General features: G+C 42.3%; 1 protein-coding gene across 2 annotated transcripts; it reads right to left on the minus strand.

Annotated features, from left to right (window-relative positions):
* Positions 1 to 17341: 17341 nt before the first annotated feature.
* On the minus strand, positions 17342 to 21676 carry run (segmentation protein runt). Of its 2 annotated transcripts, none has more exons than XM_030390213.2 (2): positions 18969 to 21676; positions 17342 to 18718 (listed from the first exon to the last, which is right to left on the minus strand). In XM_030390213.2, the coding sequence occupies exons 1-2, from the start codon at positions 19687 to 19689 to the stop codon at positions 17703 to 17705; spliced, it is 1737 nt and encodes a 578-aa protein (XP_030246073.1). In that variant the 5' UTR covers positions 19690 to 21676; the 3' UTR covers positions 17342 to 17702. The 2 variants fall into 2 exon arrangements, with proteins under 2 accessions (XP_030246073.1, XP_017965877.1); XM_018110388.3 differs by having other exon boundaries at positions 18960 to 21675.
* Between the last annotated feature and the right edge of the window lie 5658 nt (positions 21677 to 27334).

Below are 27334 nucleotides of genomic sequence, written 5' to 3' on the forward strand. Positions count from 1 at the left end.
TTTGGGGTCGATGGGGCTGATGTGGCCGAGGGCAGAGCCAGATGGCTAATTGAATAAATGAGTGCTGAATGCAGCCGCTTAGCTTGGCCTAAACACCGCAAGCCAAGCACTTAAAAACTTCGCTGGCTGTCGCTGGTCGCAGGTCGCAGGTTGAGTATACGCCATGTATGGCGGCACTTGAAATTCAGATTTGCCGCAATTTGTTGCATGCAATCAAAGTGAAAACATTTTAGCAGCCGCTGTCAGTGGCTGATCATCGGACATGTTTGGTCAACAATTAGCAAATGTGGATGTGTGTGTGTGTGTGTGTTGGTGTGTGTTGACCATAATTTGACTTGATTTTCCAGCTGAGTGACCAGAATCAAAGTTAGTCGTCAGCCGCGCGATACGACTCCCGCTTCAGCTCCAGCTCCAGCAGGGTCTGCCCTTAAGAATAGAGAGAGAGGGAGAGACAGAGAGTGAGAGCGAGTGAGCTGTAAAATGAAAGAATAAAGTATAGTTTGCTGCACCGCCAAATTGCAACTGCACGCTGGCTGCCCCCGGCGCTGATCCTTATTGTTGTTGGTGTTGCTTCGTTTCACTCGTTTCGTTCGTTTCGTTCGCTTTGTTTTGTGCCGTTATTCGCACGACGCGCGCTGCTCGTACAACTGTCCAAGTGACAGCTGCCGCCGTGCTTGACAGGCAGGCGAATGTACCCCACTCCTCCCCTCCCTCCACCTTCCAGCAGACATCAATGCAGCCGTACGATCCCCGTTCCGCCGTACCAATGCGCAATCAGTTGCAACGCAATTTGATTTTGTCGCTTCATGGCTCGTAGCAGCTCCACCGCCACCAAATCCCCCCCCCCCCCGCCCCCACCTTGCCACCGCCGTCCACTCTTCCTGCCACTTCATTCTGTGGCAATAGCGTCCATCGCTTGGCCGCCATAAAGTGCACATGTCGCATCGTGTTCGCAGTGACATTCATTCGCCGTTACACTGTTTTCTTTTTGACTCGCCCCCAGTCGCAGCCCCCAAGCCACCCAAGCCCCAACTCCTGCTCGCGCATTGCGCATACGAAGAGTGCTCCATAAAAAGTTTGCCCTGCAATCTCTGACCATTGCGATTGTATTTCACCTCTGATCCCCATTGCCCCCGCCACCATTTCCAATGCATTTTCGTACTTTCTTTTTTCCCTTTTTTCGTTTGTGTTTTTTTTTTCTTTTTTGACAATTTATTTGACGCCGGCTTCAAGTTGCCGACGTTGCTGCGGTTGCAAAAGTGCATTAGCCGCTGCCTGTCATTCAGAGCGGCAACAGCAACCGAATCGAAATAGTGGAGCTGTGGAGCAGGCCGACACTTGGCCAGACAAAACCCACCAACCCACTAACCCACCACACCGCCAACTGCAAGGCTAATATGCAGCGGGCAGCACGAATATTTAAATAACGTTTGCCATTTTAAGATTGTTGAAGACTTGCACAAAATCAGATACAATAGAGACTTGTATTTCGAATTAATATAGATGATTTAATATAGATATAATATATCTTAATATAGATACCTGCAGTTGAAAAAATATTTAAATAAAGTTTGCCATTTACAGATTGTTTAAAATGCTCACAAATTTTATTAAATATGAAGACATAATAAAATAATATATATATTTTTAATATATACATTTTAATATGATGTTTATTTATTTACTATAAATTTCTAATATATATACTTTAGCATAAAAAATAGAACTCGTATAATCTTTGCTATTTTAAGATTGTGGAAGAGTTGCACAAATTTAATTACATATAATAAAGACTACATATATTTTTTATATACAGAAGATTATATAAGTTAAGACAATCCAAGGAGGCTGGAGAGTCCAGTCAGACATTCAAGGGGACTAGAGGGGACTAAATATACTGGATTAAGAAGAAAAAAAAAAAAAAATTTTATAAAAATAGATTATATGAATATTGAATATTTAGATTAATATTGCTTTTCATTTAGATGTCCATATTGAGTTGCTTATTCTGCACATTTTTGCAATATATGTATTCTTTTATATTATTTTCTTATGCAGTACAATTTTGGGTTAGCCTATTAAAAAAAAAAAAAAAAAAAAAAAAAAAAAAAGGTAAGTAAAAATTATAAAAAAAATAAAAATAATAATAATAATAATATTAATAATAATAATAATAATGATAATAATGATAATAATGATAATAATGATAATAATAATAATAATAATAATAATAATAATAATAATAATAATAATAATAATAATAATAATAATAATAATAATAATAATAATAATAATAATAATAATAATAATAATAATAATAATAATAATAATAATAATAATAATAATAATAATAATAATAATAATAATAATAATAATAATAATAATAATAATAATATTAATAATATTAATAGAAAATAATCACAGCCGTAATACTTAACTATGAGAGGTAGAGAGAGAGGTAGATACTGTTAATGAAAACTAGCAAAATAATTACTAAAGTCTAAGTAAATAAATAAAGAAATTAAAATTAAGATATTAAAAAAAAGTTTAAACAGCAATGGAAAATATTAATAAAAGCGAGCAATGCAGTAGAAAGAGAAGAAAGTAAAGTTGAAAGAGACAGAATGCCTTGCTTAAAAATTAATAAAAGCCAGCAGAAAGTAAAGCAGAAAGAGACAGACAGCTCTGCCTCGCAGTTGCATTGGGAAATCAATATATGAAATGAATAATATGTTAGATCATCAAGTATCTGCTACAACTCACATCTGGAAACAGTCTGTGATCTCTTTAAGATGAACTGAAAGCAAGGGAAGATTTCAGCTATGATTGTTGCTTATCATTCACAATAATTATATTTTTGATTCTATCTAGAGAATCTAGATGAATGCATTTAAGGCCAACCCATTGACTGGCCTATCGACTCCTTATCAATAATATCTGCTGCACCGCAGACTTTGGCCATATTTTGTGCTCCCATCTATTGCTGACTTGCTCTCAAAGCCAACAGCAGTAGGAGCAGCAGCAGCAGCAGCAGCAGCAGCAGCAGGAGTCGCAGCAGCAACAGCAGCAGGAGCAGCAGCAGCAGCAGCAGCAGCAGCAGCAGCAGCAGCAGGAGCAGGAGTCGCAGCTGTATTGCTTTAAGGCAATGGCTCTTAAAAGTTCTGGGCTGCAATTTTATTTTACTGTCCGTAGCGTTAACGACAATGGCACTTGTTGTTATTATTGTTGTTGGTTTTAGCACTCAATTGATTTTTGGCTGCCCTTGTTTTTGCTGCTGTTTGCTGTTTGCCGCTCGTTGTTGTTGTTGTTGTTGCTGCTGTTGCGGCATTATGGCCGAAGCCGCCAGTGTTGGCCATGTTGGCCATGTTTTTGTTTTGTCGCGTTGCCTTTTCCCTTTCTGTTGTATTTTATTTTTGATTTTCTTCTCTTTTTCTGTATGTGTGTGTGTGTGTGTGTGTGTGTGTGTGTGTGTGTGTGTGTGTGTGTGTGTGTGTGTGTGTGTGTGTGTGTGTGTGTGTGTGTGTTTGCGAGGCATCGCTGGCAATGCCGAAGCATTGCGGTCGCCATATTGCGTTTGCATGCACGCCCACAGTCAAATACACATGCCACACCCACTCGCACCAACGCACACACACACACACACGCACACGCACACATTGACGTGGCCATATTGATGGCCATGTTTCATGCGCCGTTGTCAGCCAAATTTAATGCGCGCCGCAAATATGCAACAAGACCTCCTCCTGCCACCCAACCGCCCCTGCCCCCCTCCACTCCTCCTCCATTCACCCAGCCCGGAGCAACCACCAGCCCAGCGTCCCGCTGCCCTCGGTGCCGCATCCACAGGACGCTTTTGGAGCTATAACTGGACCTGGAGCAGGAGCAGGAGCTGGCGCTGTAGCTCCATTGTGCAGCCCATCGCATGGCAGACAATAAGCGCGACTTTTCATTTGGCCATTTAATAAAATGCAGCACAGCCGCCACATGCGAGGGCAATGGCAATGCTGGCGGCAGGGGTAGCGGGTCGAAATTGTTGTTGGATTTATGGCGGCATTACATGACATGATTAATGGCCATCGGGCGAGCCGGTCGATTGGGCCAAGCGCTGCCAGCTTCAGCTTAACTGCCCATCAAAGCAGCTGCCACGATTTTTGGACAAGATGAGGCGCCACGGCAAGCCACGGCAAGAGGGCAGAGCGGGAGAGCAGGCATCCCATCCCCCCCCCCCAGAATAAGGTAAAAGGCTTAAAAATAATACGCAATGCTGGCAAAAGCTGTATTTAATATGATTTGTTCACATACACACATACATACATATACATATATTTATTAAATGTATGTATATGTATAAATGTCGGAATCAATTATGAGATAATGCCAATAGCTATCCGCTTAAAGTACTCCAAAGACTATAATAAAGCAGGAGCAGGAGAATCGCTGAGTATGAGGTAAATCAGGAGGAGGAGAAGGATGACAGAAAGAGCTTATTGGAAGGAGTAGGTGATTGCTGGAGAGAGAGCAAGAGAGAGAGAGAGAGAGAGAGAGAGAGAGAGAGAGAGAGAGATATGTCTAAAAGGCGTTGATAATGCTATGTTGATGTGTGTAATTAAAAGCCATTAGACAGACAGAGAGGGAGCTAATCTTATACTATTATACTATGGAATAGGGACAGAGCGAGAGTGATAGGGAGAGATAGAGACTTATATAGAAGGTTATGTTCCAGATGATGTATATAAATAACCAGAGAAAACAGATTGGATAGAAGGACTGAAAGACAAAAGGACACCCGAAAGGATAGGCGGACGGACTTATAGACAAAGGGACGGACAGACAGATGGACGGATAAACGAAAGCACAGACAGACGGACAGAGATAAGTTGATTCAGCTCGTCGCTCTGATCATATATACATACATATATATGTACATACATCCTCTTCTTCATACGCCACCGTATACGCTGAGATCAGAGCAGAGCAGAGTGAGCAAACCAGAGGCTAAATTGCAGAAGTAGAGTAAGGTGAATATCCTCATAATTATTAGCATAATTTTTAATTCCAAGTTCTATTCTCTCTCTCTCTCTCTCTCCATTGATTGATCAATCGACCCTCTATGCTTCCAAGAAGCAACTCCACAGTCGTCTAGCATTCAGCTCAACAGCAAACAAGGAAAAACATTTACCCAACATACGAGTCGTATTCAAGTGTTGGCTGTAATTGGAGGAGCTGGCACTCGTTGCATATCATAGCATAACTTGTCAGCATATCAGAAAGCCGCAACATACACCTAGCCTACCAAAAGTCCCCTCAAATATGACACCCATGCACACACACACACACACGGACAATCATAGATGTGAACTGTGACAATTGGCTTCAGGTTCAGGTGCAGCCACTGTCAAAATTGTGAAACTCCGGCAAGCCAAACAGAAAGTCAAACCGTCGACTCCAGCTCCTGCTGCTCCCTGGCAAGAGTGCTCCAAGAGCCCAAACCAATTCCCAATTACCTCAGTGCTCGACGTTACCTACGCTTACGATTCGTTTATTCTGTTGATCCATCAAATTAAAAATGTAATGCTTCAACATTTAAACTGCCAACTGCCACCTGGCGAATGGCGAATGGCAAATGTCAAATGGCAAATGGCAAATGGCAACTGCTAACTGCAAGCAAGCTGACGCCCTCTAATGCTGCAGCAAACGGGTCAGGTGGCATGTCACTAATAAGTGCAATCAGTGAGGACTAAAGCTGACTTCAGTCGACAGCAGCAACAGCAGGAGCAGCAGCAGCAGCAGCAGCGGCAGCAGCTTTCATGCAGTTGCGACAAATCCCTATTGCCTGCTTCCTAGTCTCCGTTCTCGGGGGCTTCGTTGTCATTTGTTGATTTTTTTTTTGCCTCTCCTTTTTTGTATACCCTGAACCCGTTGAGCATAAGAAACGCCGGGGACTTTGCTTTTCTGATTGTTTATGTAACAGTCAGCAGGAGGCGTAGCAGATCTCATCTAGCTATGTCCAACTGTCCATCTATCCCTCCGTCCGTCCGTCCGTCTGTTTGCCTGTCCATGCGAATGTGCATCTTTCCGTCCATTCGTCCCTTCGTCTGTTTTTCTATCCGTCTATTTATGCCTTCATTCATCCTTCAGTTTGAACGCCGAAATCTCGTAAACCACAAAAGTTAGAGACTTGAAATTTGGAATGTATAATCGTGTCACCAAGCACAGTATGATCTAAAAATATTTTTTTGATATTTCATACCATTCGTATAATATCGATTACAACGGCAGGCACGCCGTTAGCGCTAGAAATTTTCGTATTTTCTATGTTAAAGAAGGCAGGATTCTTGTAATTTTTAGTTCTTAGATGCCACGCCTCCTGTCGCCCTATTTATAATATTAGAAACTTGACCATTGACAAGTGTAGACCATTTATTTTGTTTGTATAAGATGGAAATATAAACTCCTATCAGGTTTCAGGGTATCTTCCAGTCGAGCAGTCGCTATTAGAGCACTCTTGACTTTTTTATGTTTTTTTTTTTTTGGCATTCGTCTCCTAATGAACTGAGCGCGCAACAAGCAGCCAGCCAAGTGCAGAGGGGGCTGCTGGCAGTCAGGCAGCCAGAACCGTGCCGCACCATCAAGTGCCATCAACGTTGTCATGATTTCTGCTTGTTAACATGGCTACCGTGGCATGCCCAGTTCGAATATACCTAGCGCCCACTCCACACGCACACACACACACACACACACACACTCCACTCGATACTCGCCAGATCTGGCTCTGGCCATGGCCAGCTCCATATTGGTTTTGCCATCTTGCGAATTTTGAATTCAGAAAATTTAACTCTTAACGTAAAATGTTAGCTCGCCTTTTCGGTTGCTATTGACTTTGAGCGAGACAGCGGAGCAGGCAGCGTGCAGCAGCAGGTCTGTCAGCTGCCAGCAGGAGTTGGGCAGAAGTCGAGCAGGAGCCGGGCAGGAGTCGGGCGCTCTGCCATAATTCGCCGACGACATGTCAACAGTGCGCATTGCTCCACATCCGACTGCATGGTTTTGTGGCAGCAGCAGCCGAGAGCGACAGCAGATGCAGATGAGGCAGCCGTTGGCTTAGCAATTGGAGAAAGAGAGAGAGAGAGAGAGAGAGGTGGGTAGAGCAACAGAGCAACGGAGCAGCCAGCGTGTTAGTTCATTTTGATTGCTAATTGGTTTGTTACACAATGGCGCAATGGGTTTTAACGAATTGGCCAAAAATTTATCAGCGAGCGAACAATTTGGAGCTGTTGGTCACAGTTAGGGAACGCAGAGTGCAAACTGTTTGCTCGAATGAGCTGGAATGAGAGAAGGAGGAGGAGAGAGAGAGAGAGAGAGAGAGAGGGAGGGAAAAAGTGAGGTGGGCAAGTCAATGAAAAGTCAGCCAAGAATTGAAAATGCATATTTATTTAAGAGGGATGTGAAACAGTGCCAAATGAGCTCCACAATAATCGAAGAGTTTCTAGTGCTAGAATGAAAGCATGCAGCTAAAGACAATAATCGTAGAAGAAGAAGAAGTGCAAGGAAAAACTAGAGTAGAGCTCCCTTAAAAATAGCTATATTATACTCTATAATTCCTTCGATGTGACAACAGCTGGGGTTTCATTCCACAAAGAACTGAAAGTATATACAGTTTACGTTCGAGCAACTCCATCGCGAGCTGCTTCGTCCATGGGCCAAGCCCAAGTTGCATCTTAACACGGCCCGGCTGGATGTCAGCCAGGGCTCGCTCGCTGTCCCAGGATGAGGCCTGGTGGCCAAGTGTCAACTGTGTTTTCGGGATGTGCAATTAAGTTCAAGGACGCGACGCAAATTGTACGGGCTAATTGCCGGCGGCGAGTGCAGCAGGAGACACAGGTAAGCTTGGTATGCTCGGTTGCAAATGAATTGGTGCAGTGGCTATGCCGCAATCTGCAACAAGTGAGCCAACCGCATAATCCACAGCAACCACAAAGGTCACACATGCACGCACACACACACACACACACATGTACAGACAAACAGTTTGGCATTAATAAATTTGCAGCAAAAAGCTGTTGGAAAATATTGAAAAAGCGATCTCTACACAGGGCGGTGCTTGCTGTTGTTGTTGTTGTTGTTGATTCTTTTTTATTTCATTTTGCAACCACAGCAAGGATTAAAGTGGACAGAGCAGTACAAGCGACAGCAGCAGCAGCAACAACAACAACAACAACAACGCAGATGTTTATTGTTGTGACAATGTGGCAAACAAAAGCGAGCGAACGACAATGGCAACAACAACAACAACAACAATAGCAACAACAACAACAATGCTGACTCGTTGATATTGACAACTTTTTAATCACTTAATAAATTCAATAAAAATTAAATGCGGTCGCGCGTCAACAAGGACAACAACGAGCAAAGGCAGGACGAACGGATGGACAGGATACAAGCTGAATGGGCAAAACAGGAGCAGCAGCAGAAGCAGCAGCAGCAGCAGCAGGAGCAGCAGCAGCAGCAGCAGGAGCAGCAGCAACCGAGTCCGCACAACAAAGACGCCAAGTCAGCCAGTCAATCAGTCAATCAGTCAGTCACTAAATCAAGCATTTGACAAAAACTCAAAGCTGACATTGAACAAAGCGACGGCAGCAAAAAGGGTTCGAAGTGAAACTTTTTTTCCCCGCTCCACTCTCTCTCTCTCTCTCTCTCTCTTGCTCACAACTCTTCATTCCAAATCTCGCCTGGAGCTGCGAGCTGCCAACTTTTTGATGGGGCACTCCGTGTGCCGTAATTAAGTTGGCAGCTCTTTAGCTCAGCCAGCTAATGACACGGCTCAATAACGCCAATGGCCATTTTAATTAGCCCCAAACACTCACACAATTTAATAGCACAAGCCTCTGCAGTACCCCACTTGGAAACCACTTTGTTCTCTGTCAGATTAAAGTGTGTCGAATGTACGAATGTAGCGAAAGCTATATATACATACATAAGTATATAGGTCGAAAAGCCATAGATATTAAATGTTTAATCACAAAAAGTTGATGGATTTTCGGAGCTGACTGGAACTAGAGTCAACTGAGAGATAAACAAAGAAACAATTGTAGACCTCAAGTAAGCATAGAATATTATATCCATAATATACGGAACCTAATGGGTATATTTTATTTACCAGATCCTAGCTATGTGCCAGCTCACGATCTTTGATATTATTGCTCCACATATGAAGGGAAAACTGATTGAAGAAATATTAAAGAACCTTATGAATCTTAATAAATGAGAGAATTGAAAAACCACATATTACAGATAATGAAATAAAAACCCATGCTCACACCTTATCAAAATGTAAAATTTTGGATCCTAAAACATATTTAAAATTTAGCTAAGAGATGTGCTGTTTTACAATCTGAACAAATCAGAAATTAATATATAAAGTTAATATCGAAATCTCGATATAGCATAGGAATATTATACACACCATAAAAGTGAAAGAAGATCAATAAAAAACTTAAAAAAAACTTTATTTAATAGAATATATCTCGAATGTCTGAAGAGCTATTAAATTTTGTACTAAATTCTATTAAAATACATCCTTTATTATAGGTTCATTAAAACATGTAAGCCAGAAAATTTTAAGAATACAATAATAATAATATTAGTAATAATAATTTAAAAAAAAATAATAATTATAATAAATAAAATTTTTTGTCATTCAGTTGTTAAATGCCTCTACCCGGTTGCACTCAAAAGCTCAACAACATATACCAGGATATATCCTAGACGGATATTTGCTAGCCAAGGGAACAATATATTCATGGTGTCTGATTGGAGCTAATGCGCTTCGTATTAAGCATTAGCTAGTCATTGAGTAATATGTATATAAATAATAGCGAGAGTAAAACCTATGAAAGCTATCCTGCTCTGCTCTCTCTGTATATACATATCTATATTTAATTGTGATTTTTAGTAAATGCTTTGTCCTTGCCTTGAAATCAAATTGAATGTCATTTAATTAGAGTGAATATATATTTCATATATGTATATGTATATGTATTTTTTTTTTTTTTTTTTTTTTTTGCAGCTGTTTAATTTGCGAAATGAAGTGGTTCTTGAGACCCGTTGAAAGGGCTGTCGTTGACTTTTAGCTGTGACTGTGCCGCTGCCTAAAGCGGAAACAACAATGCCGGGGGTAAAATCAGCTGAGGGGTGGAGGCGTGGGGCCGGGTTTTAAGGGTTTGTTTGGGGTTCGAATATATTGGCGATGTATTTTGTTGCTAATCGTATCGATATCGATATCCACATCGTAGTTAAGCCAGCGAAGAGCAAATCTCAGCTATTGAGGATTACGGCGCCTCTACCACACCAGCACACACACACACACACACACACACACACACACACACACACACACACACACACATAAGGAGGCAGCTAATTTGCTGGTCTCTTGCGTTTTTAAACCATACTAAGCGCATTAGAGAAAAACAAGAGAAAATATACAAGTAAAAGCATTGCAGTCGGGCATTACCGACTGAGGCATACTCATTCATGCTTACGGATATACCTGTTAACAGCACAAAAGTTGGAGTTCCTAGCTCTAAAACTGTTGAAGCTACAGTTTTAATAGATTTACCACGCCCCCAATGGGCGTCGATATGTTCACCATATCTTTTTGAGCTAGTGTTATCAACCTAAATAGGCATTCCACATTTCCAGCATATCTGAGATACCGGAAGATGAGATTTTCAATTTACCACGCCCCTAGTGGGCGTACTGGAAAAATCTTGGGGTATTATTAATCGCTGATAAACAGTACTTCCTCTCTCTACCTCTCTCTTTCTCTCGGACTCTATCTCTAGCTTACCTAGAGCATTCTATCGCTATCTCTAATCTCTACTCTATCTCCGGATCTCGATCTTATCCACCAGCCGAGCGCAGCGCATCTCTACTCGATCTCAATCTATCGGATCGCAAGCTAGCTCTAGCCCATCTCTAGAGCGAGCTAAGACATCGAAGATGCGATCGCTAGCCGATCGCTATCCTAATCTCATCTCGCTATCTCGAGCTCTATCTCTATCGTCTAGCTCTATCGTCGATCTCATCCGAATCCTATCGATCTCTATCTCTATCTCTATCTCTATCTCTATCTCTATCTCTATCTCTATCTCTATCTCTATCTCTATCTCTATCTCTATCTCATATCTCTATCCTATCCTAATCTCTTCTCTATCAGATCTCATCTCCTCTATCTACCTATCTAATCTCTATCTCGAACTGCTCTCTATCTTAATCTCTAGATCTCTATCTCTAGCTCACCATCTGCTTTCTATCTATCTCTCTCTCTATCTCTCTCCCTCTCTTTCTTTTTATCTCTATCTTTCTCTCTCACTCTCACACTCGCTCTCTCTCTCTCTCTCTTTCTCTCTCTCTCTCTCTCTCTTTCTCTCTCTCTCTCTCTCGAACAGTAGCGCATTGATGAAGACAGCCGGACGGACATTACACAAAACCAATATGCCCATCTCACTCAGGTGAGCATTAATTAAAGCCAGCAGCACATAGACAGTTAATGATTAGGAATGAACAAACTCAAGGGGTAACCGCGAGCCCATGGGCGGCTCAGTCAGTTGGTCGCGCCACGCCCCCAGCCCCAGGCCCGGCCCTATCACCTGTCGGCTGTTTAGTGACAGGTTACAAATCGGCAACATTGGCATTTAAATTGTAAACCGGACAGAAGCTTTAAAGCTGCCCACACAATTGACTTCGCTTGCGTGACATGCGGCCAAAATACACTTCATTTGAACAGCAGGCCGAGCATGTGGACGCTGCCCCCCAAAGGGGCGAGAGGGGGGCGGGTCAGCGTTGCCTACGATGGGAGGAGGGAGGCACAGTCGGAGGCGTAGGCGTAGGCGTGGCTGGGCCAAATTGGTAGGCAGGACTAGGCCACATGCAATCAACGTTGCCCGTCGCATTTCATTAGCGCTAAATAAGGAAAAATTCAAACCAAAAATGCAGAAAATAAAAAAAAAAAAAAAATTTGTTTGATGCATTTTAACGATGCTGCACAACGAATTTCAAATGCACTGTCAAATGAAGTAGTGGAGGAAAAAAATAAAACATGGAATGATGCATAGCTCAAATTATTTTCAAAGATTTTCAATTAAAGAGAAAAGTAAATAGCAAGAGTACAAAATATATATATGAAATCTATGTAAAAGTATTTAAAAAAATATTTATATAAATATTAAAATTAAGTAGTTAAATATATACATTTTAAAGGCAAAACAATGAAATATATTTACCATATTGATTAAAAATGCAATATTAATGATTTTTCCCAAGTTCGTATCATTAAACAACATAATTAATTTTAATTATAATAAAAAAAACCAATGCCTGAAATTGATAATAACTTGTAAAATAAAGCTTGAGTTTAGGTTACGAAAAGTTCGATAAAAGAACAACATATATTGAGTCTCAATTTTAATATACTGTAAGAAATTATTTTTTTATTTTATTAATTTTACAAAGTTAGCTATAATACACAAGAATATTAAAGCTAAGTATATAATAAGAGCGCTAACGACCAGGCCTTCGGCTTGTAAGAAATTATAATTTTATTATATTATTAAGAAAAAATATTTTTTTTTTCAAGCTGCGAAAATTTCTAAATTCATTTTAAGTTTTTATTTTATGAAAAGGATTTAAATAAAAATGAATGCAAAAATTGTAATAAATAAATAATAAAAATTATATAAAAAATAAATAAATTCAACTGAAATTAATAATATTTTTTATTCTTTTTTTTATATATACCTTAATAAAATATATAAGATTGTATATACTGACAAAGATATATTCATATTAATATATTTAAAGAATTATCCATTTTTTTTATTGTATTTTCTCTTCAAGCAGCTAGGGACTGTTCCGATAATGCACAAAGTTAGTGTAGCTACTACAATAGCAAATAGAACCTATTGCTATAGTGCGACTGCAATTCATTTTCGAATGCCCGAAAAACTCTCTTATTTCGTTTGTAATTTGTACAGCTTCACACATATGCATATACCTCGGCATATGTATGTGTATCGCTGTACGTCTGTTGTGGACGGTGCTCTGCATGGGCATTTCGCGCATTTCACCTCTAACCGTACTTTCGCCAATTTCCACTGATGCGCTCTTTGTAATTTCTGGCCGACCATTTTCCATTGCAATGCTTGGCCATTTTTTTTGTTTTCTTTCTTCCTCTCGTTTGCCTTGTTTTTTATTTTTTATTTTTATTTATTTTAAATATATATATATATACATATATTTCAGTTGATTTCTTTCTTTTCGATTGCGTTTTCGTTTTTGTTGTACGTCGCGTTGCGTCGCGCGGTTTTGTGTATCTCAATACGAAAATATTTGTATCTGTTAATGCATCTCCACATGTATCTGTCGCTCACTGGACAGACTCTCTCAGTGTGTGTGTGTGTGTGTGTGTGTGTGTGTGTGTGTGGCGGACTGAATGTTTGGGTGCGTAGGCTTTTTTGACTTTCACAGTTTTTCGCTTACCGCCGCCAACAATCACACAGTCAACCCCAGTTGCGGCGGCAACCGAACAACAACAACAACTACAACAACAACTACTACCAATGCTAAATAGTCAAATAGTTTTTCATGTGCCGCACTTTACAACAGCAACAGCAGCAACAACAACAAAGAAACGCAGCCAAATTGCAGCGAAAATGCAACAAAATGAAGAAGAAGAAGAAGCTACTACATACCTACATATATATATATATATATATATATATATATATATATATATATATATATAGCATATATATATATATATATATATATATATAGCATCTCTCGGAAAATCAAGCACCGGAAAAGTGTAAAACACATTGCGAAAATGTAAAGTGTTCCATGGATTGCAGGCAAAATAAGCGCTGCAGCCGCAGGCCCATAGACATAGATTTGGTTACGGATCGATCAGAGATATCACAGTAAGCCCCATCGCAATCTGAAAGAGATAAGTGAGAGCTGTGTGGACATTGTTTATTATAATATATGATATATGCATTATATGTACTTTTATAAGCTTACGGCTTTTGTTTCATAAAAGACGGACACTCCGACGGAGAGACGGATGGACGGGCGGCGGGACCGACGGACAGAGAGCTGAACGGATGGAAGAACGAATAGATGGACGAGCAAATTGATGGGCGTACATAAGCATAAAGAGACGTATGGACGGATAGACGGACAACAATCCGACGGATAGACAAACGGATAGACAGACGGATAGACAGACGGGTAGTTGGACGGATAGACTAATAATTGAACAGAGGGACATGTGGAAGCCTAGGCGAGAAAGCAGAAGAATGAGACAAACGGAAGAAAAAAATACACTGGACGGAAGGACGGAGAGACGAGCAGTCAAACAGACGTACAGCACATGACTAGATCGATTGAACTAATTGACCTGGTAATAAATATGTATGTATGCATATATACATACATATATGCTTTATGGGATGTGTCACGCCTCGTTAAGAAAAATGACCCAGAAATCAAATTCAGCATTCGCAAAACTTTCGAAACACACCTCGAATATACTAATAACTCCATGGAGTATGACCTCATTATCTCCCACCAGCATCGAATATCCGAATATCGATTTGAGGACAACGATTTCTTGCTCGGGCATGGGGTATACCAGCTCAGTTGACCCGGCCACACAGACACTTTACGGGTAGTGCCAACAGGGGTATTACGATAATGGAAACATCAGCAATTTAACGCAAGGTTATGTTCCAGTCAATGGGCGATCTGTGGTCGTTAGCTATGTCCAATCGATGGAACATCTTATGGGCTCTTTTTTTCCACTCGCTCTCTATCTTTTTTTGACACTCTCCGTGCGGTTAATGGGCTAACGGAATGAGCTGCTGCGTTGTCCTTGAGCAGCGCCGCAGTTGAGGTTGTTATGCTAATTAATGCGACAAATGCATTAACTGGGCACATGCCGATCTGACACCGGGTGTTCCACGCAGAGTGCAAAAGAGAAAGAGAGATGGTAGAGAGAGTGAGAGAGAGAGAGAGAGAGATGGTAGAGACCTGGTAAAAAGTATAAAAGCAGACCACATGCCTCGTCATCTCAAATGATGCGTTTTAATTTCCATTATCGATTCGCATTGTACGCGCTGCGGTTGCCAATGACCTTCGAGCGGATCTGAAAGGAATCTCAGGATCCTGCGGAAGATAAAGAAGCGGAACACTTGACCAGCAGGCGGTAATGTCAGCATATGCAGTTCAGGCAATGCAGACACAAGTGAAAAGTGAGAAAAAAAATTAAGATAAATAATTCTTGAGCGAAATTTCACTTTACTGCTCAAGCGGGTATAACCGACTGCATGAATTTACTCATCATCAGCTATGATTATTCATTATTTATTTATTTTTTTAATTAATTTTTAATTTATTAATTATTTTTTAAGATTAATATTATTTTTTTTAATATTGAATATTAATCGATTTTCTCAAAGAGAAAAAGAAATCTTGCTTTGCAGCGATTTTTAGGCCAAGCTAAAAATTGTTTCATTTATATACTATATAGGTATATAGTAGAATAAATATATACATATTTATATTTTTATAAAGTATTTATTCTATATAATTAATTGAATAAATACTTTATATTCTCATAATGTTAAGCCAAAACGAATATTTGTATATATATATATATATATAAATGTCTATTTGTCCATATATCTCTTTCTTTCCATCTATCAATCTTACTTCTTCTTCTTCTGTCATATATAATATTTTCCATTATATACCTTATATATCTAATATGAAATTTAACGAAATATTTGAAACATTAAAATTTGCTTTGGTTTGGTTAGGTTCCCTTTCATAACTACGAACTATATCAATACAGGGTAAGTCATAAATAGACGCCCTATCGGAAAACCCTCTAACTTTTGCAAATGGCGCCTGAGCTGACAGAAAAGTGAGAAAGAAAAGGAACATTGGCTGAATACTTTGGCTTACCATTCTCTATAGTAAAATCAAATATGATCGAACATGAAATACTACGAGTAAATGAGATTCTCAATTTATCAGCTGCTGGTAAAATCTCTTCTCATTTTGTTGATGATTTACCAAACTGTTTTCTCTATTTAAACTATCTATCTATATATTCTTTCTGACTTTGCTTTACTCGCTTTTATCATCTCTTGCATTCTTCTATTTTAATATTAATTTAGTTTAAAAATTCTCTTCTGAATTCCCATCAACAAATTTAAATCGTCTTAAGGCTCAATAATACAACAGACTATATTTGGCTGTGAAATTTAAACATATCAAATATTCCAGTTGTTATTATCGGGGCACCAATTTTTTGTTTTTTTTTTTTTTTTTTTTTTTTTTTGAGATTTATAAATTTTATATTTTAGTCTTTTTCATTGAAGCAAAAAAAAACCTAGGAGTTAATAAGAAATTAAGAAACTTTTAATTGATATTTAACCATAATATCAAATGATATATGCACCCAATATCTAACCGTAGATACCAAGGATGGACATCTATTTCCACTCTAACCATATATCTAACCATATTAGATATCCAAGGCGAATCAGTTGAGTCTATAACTCCACTACTCGATGTTCAATTGACTAAAAAAAAAAAAATATTTGCATTGCCTTTAACTTCCACTTCCCCTCACAGCAATGCCCGTTCTTGTTTCCCCATCAATCCATACCAGAATTTGAAGCAATGAAATAAAAAAAGCATTTGAAAATTTTCGTTATTTGTTCAGTTGGATTTTTTGTTGTTTTTATTTGGTTTCAGAAATTCGTTTGTGTTCATTCATTTTTTTCGCGCTAAAACTTAAATCTAGACAAAAAAAATTGTGTTTTGCTTATTCCTTACGTGGCTAGAAACTTAAACATTTAAACACTATCAATAGCTAAATTCGCATGATTCAATAATAATAATAAAAATAGTAAAAAAAAAAAAAAAGAGGAAGAGAGTATGGATAACGCACTATTTACACAACAGTCGAGTGAAACTATAAAACTAATTTCAATTTATGCTACGAGATTTCATTTTTTTTATGGGAACTTCCCTACGAAGACAAAGTTGTTTTTGAAAAGTTAAAAATAAAAAATAATAATAATAATATTAAAAAAAAAAAAAAAAAATTATAAAATTGAACTAAAGTTGGTTTGGTTTTTTGGTGTTTTTTCTTCATTTTTTCGAGTGTGGAAATTGCGAGCAGAAGACGTTTAACAGTTTTTCTTCAAGTTCGCCCCGCGGCGATCGAGCGAAATTCCAGTTGAGGTTTATCTAGTATAGGTATTTGTGCTCGTGTGTGTGTGTGTGTGTGCAACGAGCTCAACGCACGACTTTATGAATCGAGCATAAAATTTCGAGTGAACTCCTCGCACAACCCCATTTCGACTGCCAACAACTATAATATCCTGCTGATGCTGCTCCCGCTCCTGCTCCTGCTCCTGCTCCTGCTCCGTTTGCCGGCCGGAGTTGTGTTTGTTTTTGTTTTTTTGTGGAATTTGTCTGCTTCTTCCTCATTTGTGCTGTGCCTAACTTATATGACTATATCACAATGTTGCTGCCGCTCTGCGCCTGCTTTCTGCATCCTGCTCCATATCACGCTGTGTGTGTGTGTGTGTGTATGTATTGTGTGTGTGTGCTGCTGCTGCGACTCCTGCTCAATATGGCCGCCACACGGTCTTCTGCTGGACAACGGCATTCTTCAGCTTGGTTGCCGCCGGCAGCGTCGTCTCGGGCGATGCCTGGCGCGGAGCGTGGACGGCGGCCACCGCTGCTGCCGCTGCCGCCGCCGCTGCTGCTGCCGCCGCCGCTGCCGCTGCGGACGACTCGTGGTAGAGCGGCTTCAGGGCGGACGGGGCTTTCAGGTCGCAGCGCATACGCAGCGGCACGGAGATCTGCTGGGTGGGCGAGCTGCGCGTCGAGTCGATGGACTTGTCCAGCTCGTACTCGGACTTGACCACATCGATCTGTTCGTCGTCGGAGTCCGCATCCGAGGCGGACTGTTCGTGGATGGAGCTCGTCTCGATGGAGGTGTTCAGCTTGAGCAGCACGTGCGGCATGGATGTGGGCGTGGGCGTGGGCGAGGAGCTCGATGGGCGCGACGAGGCGGGGCTCATGTGCGCCGTTTCGGCGCCACTCAAACCGCCGTGATGCAGTGCAGCGGCGGCGGCATTGCGCGCCCTCAGGCCCGCGGCGGCCGCAAAGTTGTACGGATGGAAGGCGTGGGGCGTGGCCTTTTGGCTCTGATGCGCGGCGGCGGCAGCGGCGGCGGCCACATGATTGAACGGAAACTGGGGCATTGCGTACGCGGACGCTGGCGGACCGCCCGGCGGCGAGGGCATCATGGAGCCGGGTGGCACCACACCGCCCACTGGCACGCCCACCACTGGCGGCGCCGGCGGATAGTCGGCGGCAGCGGCGGCGGCGGCCACAACGGCGGAGGAGGCGGCGGTGGGCATGGCGGCGCCACCAGCAGCGCCCGGCGAAATGACGCCGCTGTTGCTTCCATTGGGCGAGGTGGCGGCCTTGGACAGCGCCGGATGATGCACTGCAGCGGCGGCGGCCTGCTGATGCCGGAAGTAGTCCGCATAGCCGTAGGTCATGTACGCCGCATCCAGCCAGGCGGGGTTCAGCATGAAGGGATTAAATGCGCCGGGATGTGGATAGCCATAGCCTGGAGAGCGAAACGAAAGGAAGAAGAAGAAGAAGAAGAACATAAATTAGTACGATCCGTAAATGGAATCAAAAACAATTGCTTTTCATTTAAAAACTGGAATTCCGGTTGGGGATTATTAGCCGGACATTGGATTCGGGTTTGGTTATTGATGTGGCATTGGGATTTGGGATTTGGTATTGGGTTTTTGGATTTTGGGGCGCTCAAAACTGAAAATCGTAATGGAAACTAAAAAACTCACTTTGCTTACTTCTTGGCTCCCGCGGCCCGTCGACCGTTACTTTAATGGCCTTGCTGTAGCTGGCGATCTGCACCGGATAGGTGGCGATGGTGATGGTCAGCGTAAACGATTTACCACGGCCGGAGCGTCCGACGAAGCGCAGATCATTGAATTTGGCCACCTGATTCTTCATCGTGGTGGTGCAGTTGCGCAATTCGCCGCAGTAGTTCTCATCGTTGCCGCACTTGATCGAGACGAGGGTGCCGTCGGGCACATCGTCCAGGGCGATCACCTTGAAGGCGCCCGGCAGCGATTTGTTGGAGCGCCAGTGATTGGGCAGGGCGCTGCACAGGATCGACGGCGAGCCGGTCTGGGCCAATTCGCCGTGATATTCCTGGAGCATCTCGTGCAGGCTGGCGAACATGTCCGTCATTGAGCTGGGCATTTTCGCCAGATTCGCCGTATTCGCATTGGAGCTGTTTGAGCTGTTGTTGTTGTTGTTGTTGCTGCTGCTCGTGTTGTTGTTGTTGTTGTTGTTGTTGCTGGTGTTGCTGGTGTTGTTGTTGCTGCTGCTGTGATGGCTATTGTCCGGCGTGGAGCTGCCCGTACTGCTGGCCGAATGTGTGCTGATGTTGCCCTGGCTAACATTTGTGGCCGCCGCTGCGGCCGCTGCCGCTGCTGCTGCCGCGGCCAGGACCTGGGTGTGGGCGGACGTATTGGCCACCAGGGTGGGTCCCGTGGGCAAATGCATTTCTCACAATTTCACTTTAGTATCACGTGCTCAAAAAAAAAAATGCTGTGGCTATCCAAGTGGCGTTATCCTGGTAATCCTTCTTTGCACTTGCACTTTGATATTGTTTTCCAACAATAACCAAAAAAAAAAATCGTATTTTTGTTGGGAATAATCTAAGGAAACGCTAGCTAGCTGGCAATGCCGCTGCCTTTCGTTCGCACTCCAAGATACACGCGAAAAAAATTTTGTTGTAAGTCTTTCGTTTTCGTATAATTTCGAATTCGCTCGCTCGGTGGTGCCCGTTGCAGTTACAGTTACAGTTACAAAATGTTGCTCACTACGGTTCACTTTTGAACTAACGAAACGCGGCGAATATTGTGTGCTCAGCTCTCGCTCGCTTCGCTTCGCTTCTTCTTCTTCTTCTTCGACGTCGTCGTTGAATAGTTGTTCTCTCTTGTCTGGCTGCGTTCTCGACACGTTAAAGTCGCTGTGTGAACTGTTTCTCAACTGCGATCGTTGCCAGTATTTAAAGTAGAATGCGTTGCCGTCGCTGTCGGCGTCGGCGTCGCTGCTGCGCCGCTGCAAGACGGCAGTGGCGCGCTCAGTCGCTCGCTCTCGCTTCCACTGCAGCGTCAAGCAGAGGCGCACTCGCTCGCACTCGTTGCAATAATTCAGGACGTCGCTGCGTGGTTTGGTTGGCTCGTTCGCTTACCTATTGTGTGTGCGTGCGTGTGTGTATGTGTGTGTGTGTGTGTGTGTGTATGGGCTAAGGGTGCAACGGCTGCCGGTGGCGGTGGCGGTGGTGACCGGGGCAGGTATCAACCACCATTGCCACAACAACAACCACAGTAAAAATTTCCCATTTTTCCATTGCGGTGTACACTCGCGCACACAGAAAACACGGCCAACAGCAACAACAACAGCAACAGCAGCGGCAGCAGCAGCAGCAGCAGCGACTGAGCAAAGGCAAAAAGAAATAAGGGAAGTCGACGGCAGCAGCAGCAGCAGCAGCAGCAGCGACTGAGGAAGAGGCGTGCGTTGTTGTTGCCATGCTACTTGTGGCCAGGGACGCGCGGTCAAACCGACAAACGAAAAGAAAAAGAGAAAAAAAAAACAACAACAAAATAACAGCAACAACAAGAAAAAAAATTGAAAACACCAAAGGCGAAGAGGGCAAAAAATCGTTGGAAGCAAAATAAAAATGTGCCATGAGAGCGCATCGCGCCAGAGAGAGAGAGAGAGCGGGGCGGCTCTCTGAGCATATTGGAAAGGCGCAGGCGGGCGCACAGCAAAATAAAATGACGTAGATAAAAAACACTCACGGACTGACTGGGGTTTTATGAAAACTCATGCGGAAAACCGTGGCAAAAAAAAAAATACGAAGCAAATTCTAAAAAAAAAAAACGAAAGGAATAACTCATCTTGCTCTCAATCGCTGTGCTCTCGCCGCTCTCTCGCTCTCGCTCTCGCCTCTATTCTTCTATTGCGCCGTGTGTCGCCGGCTCAGTCGCTCGCTAACTCCGGCCCCCCGGCGGGCGGTCGCAGGCTGGAAAATTGGTTTCTCTACGCACGCAACTTTAACAACGGCATTCAACAGTTCCAACTGCGCGCGTGTAGGCGACAGACACCCCACGGCCCCGCATCCAGTCCACAGTGCCAGGCTTCTTCTGGCAATGCTGCGCACCCAATGGCCGAGCCACAGGTAGCGGCTAACGGCACAATTCTGCGAGCAGCCACAGTGGCGTCCACTGTGAGGGTGCACTGAGAGAGCAAAGACGCATCGCTAAATAGATCCTGTTTGCAATGCAAATACACCCATATTAGCGATATTAATTTGGAGTGTGTTGGATTAGTCAAGGATTTGAGATGGATAATCAGCAGATTAGCCAATTGCGCAAGATCTGAGTGATTTATAATTAAGTCCGAACTGATCTAGTTACTTGAGCTGGGCCTTAGGCCTAAGCCTTTGCGGAAGTGATTTAACTAGAATATGAAAATAATGAGAAATATTGTAGGCATGATTTTGTCTATCAATAGAAAACTATTTTGATTAAAATATAATATTTTTAGGAATACAAAAAAATATATATATTATATATAATAATAGTATATTATATTAAAAGAAGAGCAAATGTTATTTTATTCTATAATAAAACGAAATTTGTATTGATATAGAAACTAAATAAATAAATGACTATATAACTTGTATTAAAAACACAGAAATTCGTTTTATTTCAACTAATATACCATAAAATAATATTAATAAAATAATTGTATTCATATTATATCATGTTCAACAATATTTTTGCTAAATATTGCATTAACTGAATAAAGAACAAAATGAATATTTCGAAAAATTGTTTTAAAACGAATATAAATGTAAAAAAATTAATAGTTGTATATAAAATAAACATTAAAATCTCCAAAATATTCAAACTGAAATAAATGTATATTTTATACGCATATAAAAATAAAATAAAAATATATTCAAACTGAAATAAATATATATTTTATACAAATATATAAATAAAATAAAAATGTATTCAAACTGAAATAAATATATATTTTACGCACATTTATAAATAAAAAAATTATTTTAGTAATATTTTACACGCATATATAAAAACATATTATATAGTTTTTATGTAGTAGAAAATGCTTTATAAATTCACCCCCCTCCCGAGAAGATTCAATGCGATGCGCCTCTGCCGCGAGGACGACAAATCAAACTCGCGGCAGCCCAAAAAATTGCGGAGCACCGAGCAAGTTAAAACGAGGCCACAAGTGCTGCACACAAAACGGACAGACGAAAAGGAGAAGAGACAGATGGAGAGGGAGCGCGTGCGGGAGCGGGAGCGGGAGAGAGCGAGTCAAGGCAGAGCAGCGGCAGCGAATGGATGGATGGCAGGGCAACCACAATGAGGAGCAACTGGCTAGCCACTGACACGAGAGAGCGGCAGAGGGAGCTGTGAGAGCGGATACCACTAGGGGGGTGGGAAGGGGAAGGCAAAGGAGGAGGCGTAGGGGAATTATCTTAAGTGCAGGTCGTGACTCGAGGCGAGCCAACCAAAATGTCGCGAGAACGCGCCTCGCTGCGGGTGAGGGCAGCAGCGCAGCCGAAGCGTCGGGAAAGTACACGCACACTTCCAATCAACAGCGACGTCGGCGTCGCTGTCAATGCGTGCGCGCCCGCTCGCTGTGACAACAACAGCAACAACAAGGCCAATCGACTGCTGGAAGAGAAGAAGACTAGCATCGGCAAGGACGCGCCCGGCCGTGGATGAGGCGATACAGGTTCGCAAGTAGCGTGCGACAAGGACGTAGCCGGCAAGGCTTTGATTGTTCTCAGCTAGCCGTTCCAGCGAACTGGCCGGGCTCCTAGCCGTGCGTACGTACGTACCGCCAGCGTTATCCTGTCGTTTTCCACGGCAATTTGCGTGGCTCATTCAACACCCGCTGATCTCCAACAGTTCGTACAGAAGCTGCGCATTGCACGCGCATCGCGCCGCAGGACGCAAAGCGGATCAGTCGCAAAACCGATGAAGAAGAAGCTGGCGAAATTCGAATATCACTGCAGCTCTACCTAAACGCTCTATCTATCTATCTCTCCTTCCCTTCCTCCCTCCCTCCCTCTCTCTCCCTCGCTCTTGTTGCAGCTGCCACCCTTTTTTTACGATCGTTTTTTCTTGTTCTTGCGGCTCAAAGCCCCTGGTATAAAAATCATTTTCGCAATCAGGTAGCCACCCACTGCCTGTCCTCGGGCCTCGACAGGTAGACAAACCACATTCGGATCGCGGATCAGAAATCGCGAGCGCCGCACTCCCTCTTAATCCTTTACTTATGAAAGTCAATCGCCTGGATTATCCAGCACGCCCAGCAAATATTTTGGGCGATTAGCCGCCCCACAAGCGAACGACAGATCCGCGAAGATCTACCTTCACAGGTAAGCAGCAACCTGTAACCGGTAACCGATAACGGGAATCATTCTGGCCCTAACGGTTAAAGCAAAAGATCATTTAGGTCATACCTAGTTCATATATTATCTAAATACATCAATATATACATATATACATACATATATAAATTGAAAAAGTTGTCGATTATATTCACTTATTCGTATTTTTATTGTTTTCATATTTTAGTTAATTTTTATTGCATAAATATGCACCTCTCTTAATATACATACATATTTACATGTAAATTATCTAAATATTTCACATTATTTCCCATACAATTGTTCTTCCAGTTTCCATTGGCAATGCAAAATCATTCCATAACCGCACTGTAAAAAAAAAGAAAACAACAACAACAGAAACCGTTCTTTTTGCTCTCTTCTCGATCGCCGCAGTCGACCAAACGATTGGAAGCGCGTGAGCGCAGTGCGAGCAACTGGAACGATGCGATCGAGCCCAACCCTCACTCACTCACACACACACACACACACACAAGTTGGAGAAGGGGGCGCTGCCGCAGTTTTGAGGCCAGCCAACCAGTGGCAAGCAGCAGAGCCACGACCACTGCGATCAGTGGCCGTCGCTGTGAGTGGGGGTTGTTTATAAATAGACGCACGCCGACCGTCCACTGAGTGCGAGGCGACCAAGCGTTTCCAATGGCTGCCGCAATGGAGCGCGAGCGAGACGCCCGACACGCTATTAGCTACTGGCTCCGCCCCTGGGCCAAGGAGTGGCCGCTAATCGACGATCGTCGCGACGATCGGCGATCGGTGATCAATAATTGCCAGCAATAGCTGCCGGAATGCCGTGTGCCCCGCTTGCTGCACATGCCGCCACTAACTAGGCAACACAAAATGCTCGTTGCGAAACAGTTCAGAGCGAGCGCAGTTCCAACGCAGTTCAACTGCTCTGTTCCAACAGCGCCAACAGCGAGCAAGATGGAGCGCGCCGCAATTGAGAGCCATTTTTAAAATGCTGCGACGCGACGTCAACGACGACTGCGGCGACGACGAGTTGGCAGCGACCGCGAACGTCGCTTGTAAGTGAATTGTGGTTTGTTGTTTTGGTTGGCGCGCGCTGCCACTGCCACTGCCACTGTCGCAGTCAACGTTGACGTCACTGCCGCACGCTGCTGCGCCGCTGCGTTGCTGCGTTGCTGGCGCTGCCAGGATCAACCACCGAATGGCAAATGAAAAAATAAAATAAACAAACTGAAAAAAATTGAGGCAGCCTTTGAATTTTTTCGCTCTTCATGAATGAGCTCTCCCGTGCGTGACGGAGCGAACGAACGAACGAGCGTACGAACGAGCGAGCGAGCGAACAAGTAAGCGAGTGAGTCAGTGTGTGCGTGCATGTGTGTGTGTGTGTGTGTGTGCGAGTGAGTGAGTGAGAGTGACTGAGTGCCCATTGCAATGAGAGTGAGCGCGTATCACCACACTTCCACTGTCAGCCACCTTTCCATTGGAAATTTTTATATTTTGAGTGGTTTTTTTTCCTTCTTTCGCTTTGCTGTCGGATTGGGGTGGCTACTTGGAGAGTCTGAGCGTCTAGCTGAGGAGCTGTGGTGAGTTCGAAGATGAGCATTTTTTTCCTGCTACGATGGCAGCAGCAGCAGCAGCAGCAGCAGCTGCCGTTGACACTCCCACAACACATACACAGCAATACAACAGTTAGACGTAGGGACCGCAACATCGACAACTGTGCCCACAAGTTTGTGTAATATGTCGTCTGCCTTGGTGTTGGTGTTGGTGCTGCTGCTGCTGCTGCTGCTGCTGCGCCCAAGCATTGGCTGGCTCAACTGAATACGCTGTTCGTGTCCCGTGTACCCCCGCCTCCAATCCTGCTTGGCTCTGCCTCCAGCTGCCAATGCGGCTGTGTGCTCGCTAGAGCCTCTCAAAGACGTCGACACATGTCACTGCTGCATGCTCTTTCCCCCCCTCCTTTGTTCACGTCTTCTAATTTCTCTAGGCCTCGGCTCAATTTGTATTTTGTTTTGTATTTACAAATTCCAATGGCAACAAACAAACAAATAAATGCATTTTGTAGCCAATTCATGGAATGTGCTTATATGTATGCACGTATGTATGTCTGTGTGCGTGCGTATATGTTTCTGTAGTTATTCTATAGCTTTTTGCTCGTGCCTCTCTCTCTCGCCTTCTCTTTCTCCTTTCATAAGTGAAGGCGGCTCGCGTCAATTAACAGCTGCAGATCGTTCCAAATATTTAATGCTTGCTGTTGTTGCTCTTCTTCTTTCAGTTGTTGTTGGGGAATGAGCAGTGGATAAATTGGGAGTGTTTGTAATCTTTTTTTCTCTTTTTTGTTGGAAGACAAATGGAAGTGAATTATGTAGTTAAGGCAATGCATCGGAGTTTATGTGGATTTAAATGATTTATAACTTGATGAAAGTATTTAAAATAAATTTATAATTGAATAGAAATTGTAGGAGACTTTTATTATAGTAGTAGCTTTATAATATTAAAGAAAAATGTACAATTTAAATGAAATATTTAATAAATATAGAATTCAATTGAATTGACAAATGCAAAGACTTTTATAATACACATATTATCATTAAGATGGGAAATTATTAATGAAAATATACAGAAAAACAAGTAAGAAAGCTCTAGTCGAGACTGCTCGACTACGAGATCCCCTGAACCCTACAAGCAACTGATATTTCAAAAATAATTAGCAAACACACACGCACACACACACACACATGCATACATACAAATACACGCACACACACACGCATACAAACAAACACACGCATACACACACTCACATATACAGGCGATTGCGCTTGGGTTGCGCTGCAGTGTTGGCAATATAATGAAAACTTATTTAATAATTTAATTTCTAGACGTACGATCGTAATGAAACTTTCAGAACGTAATCATAATGTTAAAATGTATGTGTATACCGAAGCTCAAGTCTCTAGTATTTGATATACGACTTTTACAAAGATGAGGGTGAGGGGGTGGATTTAGGTGTGGGGGGTAAATTTTAACAAAAACCGAAATTGTATAAAATCCATCTTAATATACATTTTAAATTTGGAGACTCTAGCTTGAAAGATGTAGGAGATATAATTATTTAAGTGATCTTCGATAAGGTTTTTTATCGATAAAAAAATATCGGAATGAGTTATCGTTTTTTAGTGATAAACTCGATCTGCGCGTGATATATACGGACATTTTAAAAAAAAGTTGAAGTCTCTAGCTCTTATATCTTCTGAAATCGACGCGTTCATACATACGGACGGACGGACGGACGGACGGACGGACGGACGGACGGACGGAGGGACGGACGGACGGACGGACGGACGGACAGACAGACGGACAGGGCCAAATCGACTCAGCTTGTCGTCCTGATCAAGAATATAGATACTTTGTGGGGTCTGCCACGCCTCCTTCTGCCTGTTACATACTTTTAACAAAACCATTATACCCTGATTTCCCATTTTCAATGGGTTCAGGGTATAATAATACTAATAATAGTTAAACAGATCAGATTATTTGATATTTGTATTCATTATAATAATTTCCTTGAAATACTTTTTATTAACAGTCTATTATATATAGATTTGATTGATTTATAATATAATATTATGTATAAATATAATGGTTTATAATAATTCCAAGAAGAGAGAGTTTTCTTTATATATATTTAAGTATGCATAACTGTTCTATGATTTCCTGAATATTTGT

The sequence above is a fragment of the Drosophila navojoa genome, chromosome X (assembly GCF_054131105.1).
Source record: "Drosophila navojoa isolate 15081-1374.11 chromosome X, UAZ_NAV_1.0, whole genome shotgun sequence".
Taxonomy (NCBI): domain Eukaryota; kingdom Metazoa; phylum Arthropoda; class Insecta; order Diptera; family Drosophilidae; genus Drosophila; species Drosophila navojoa.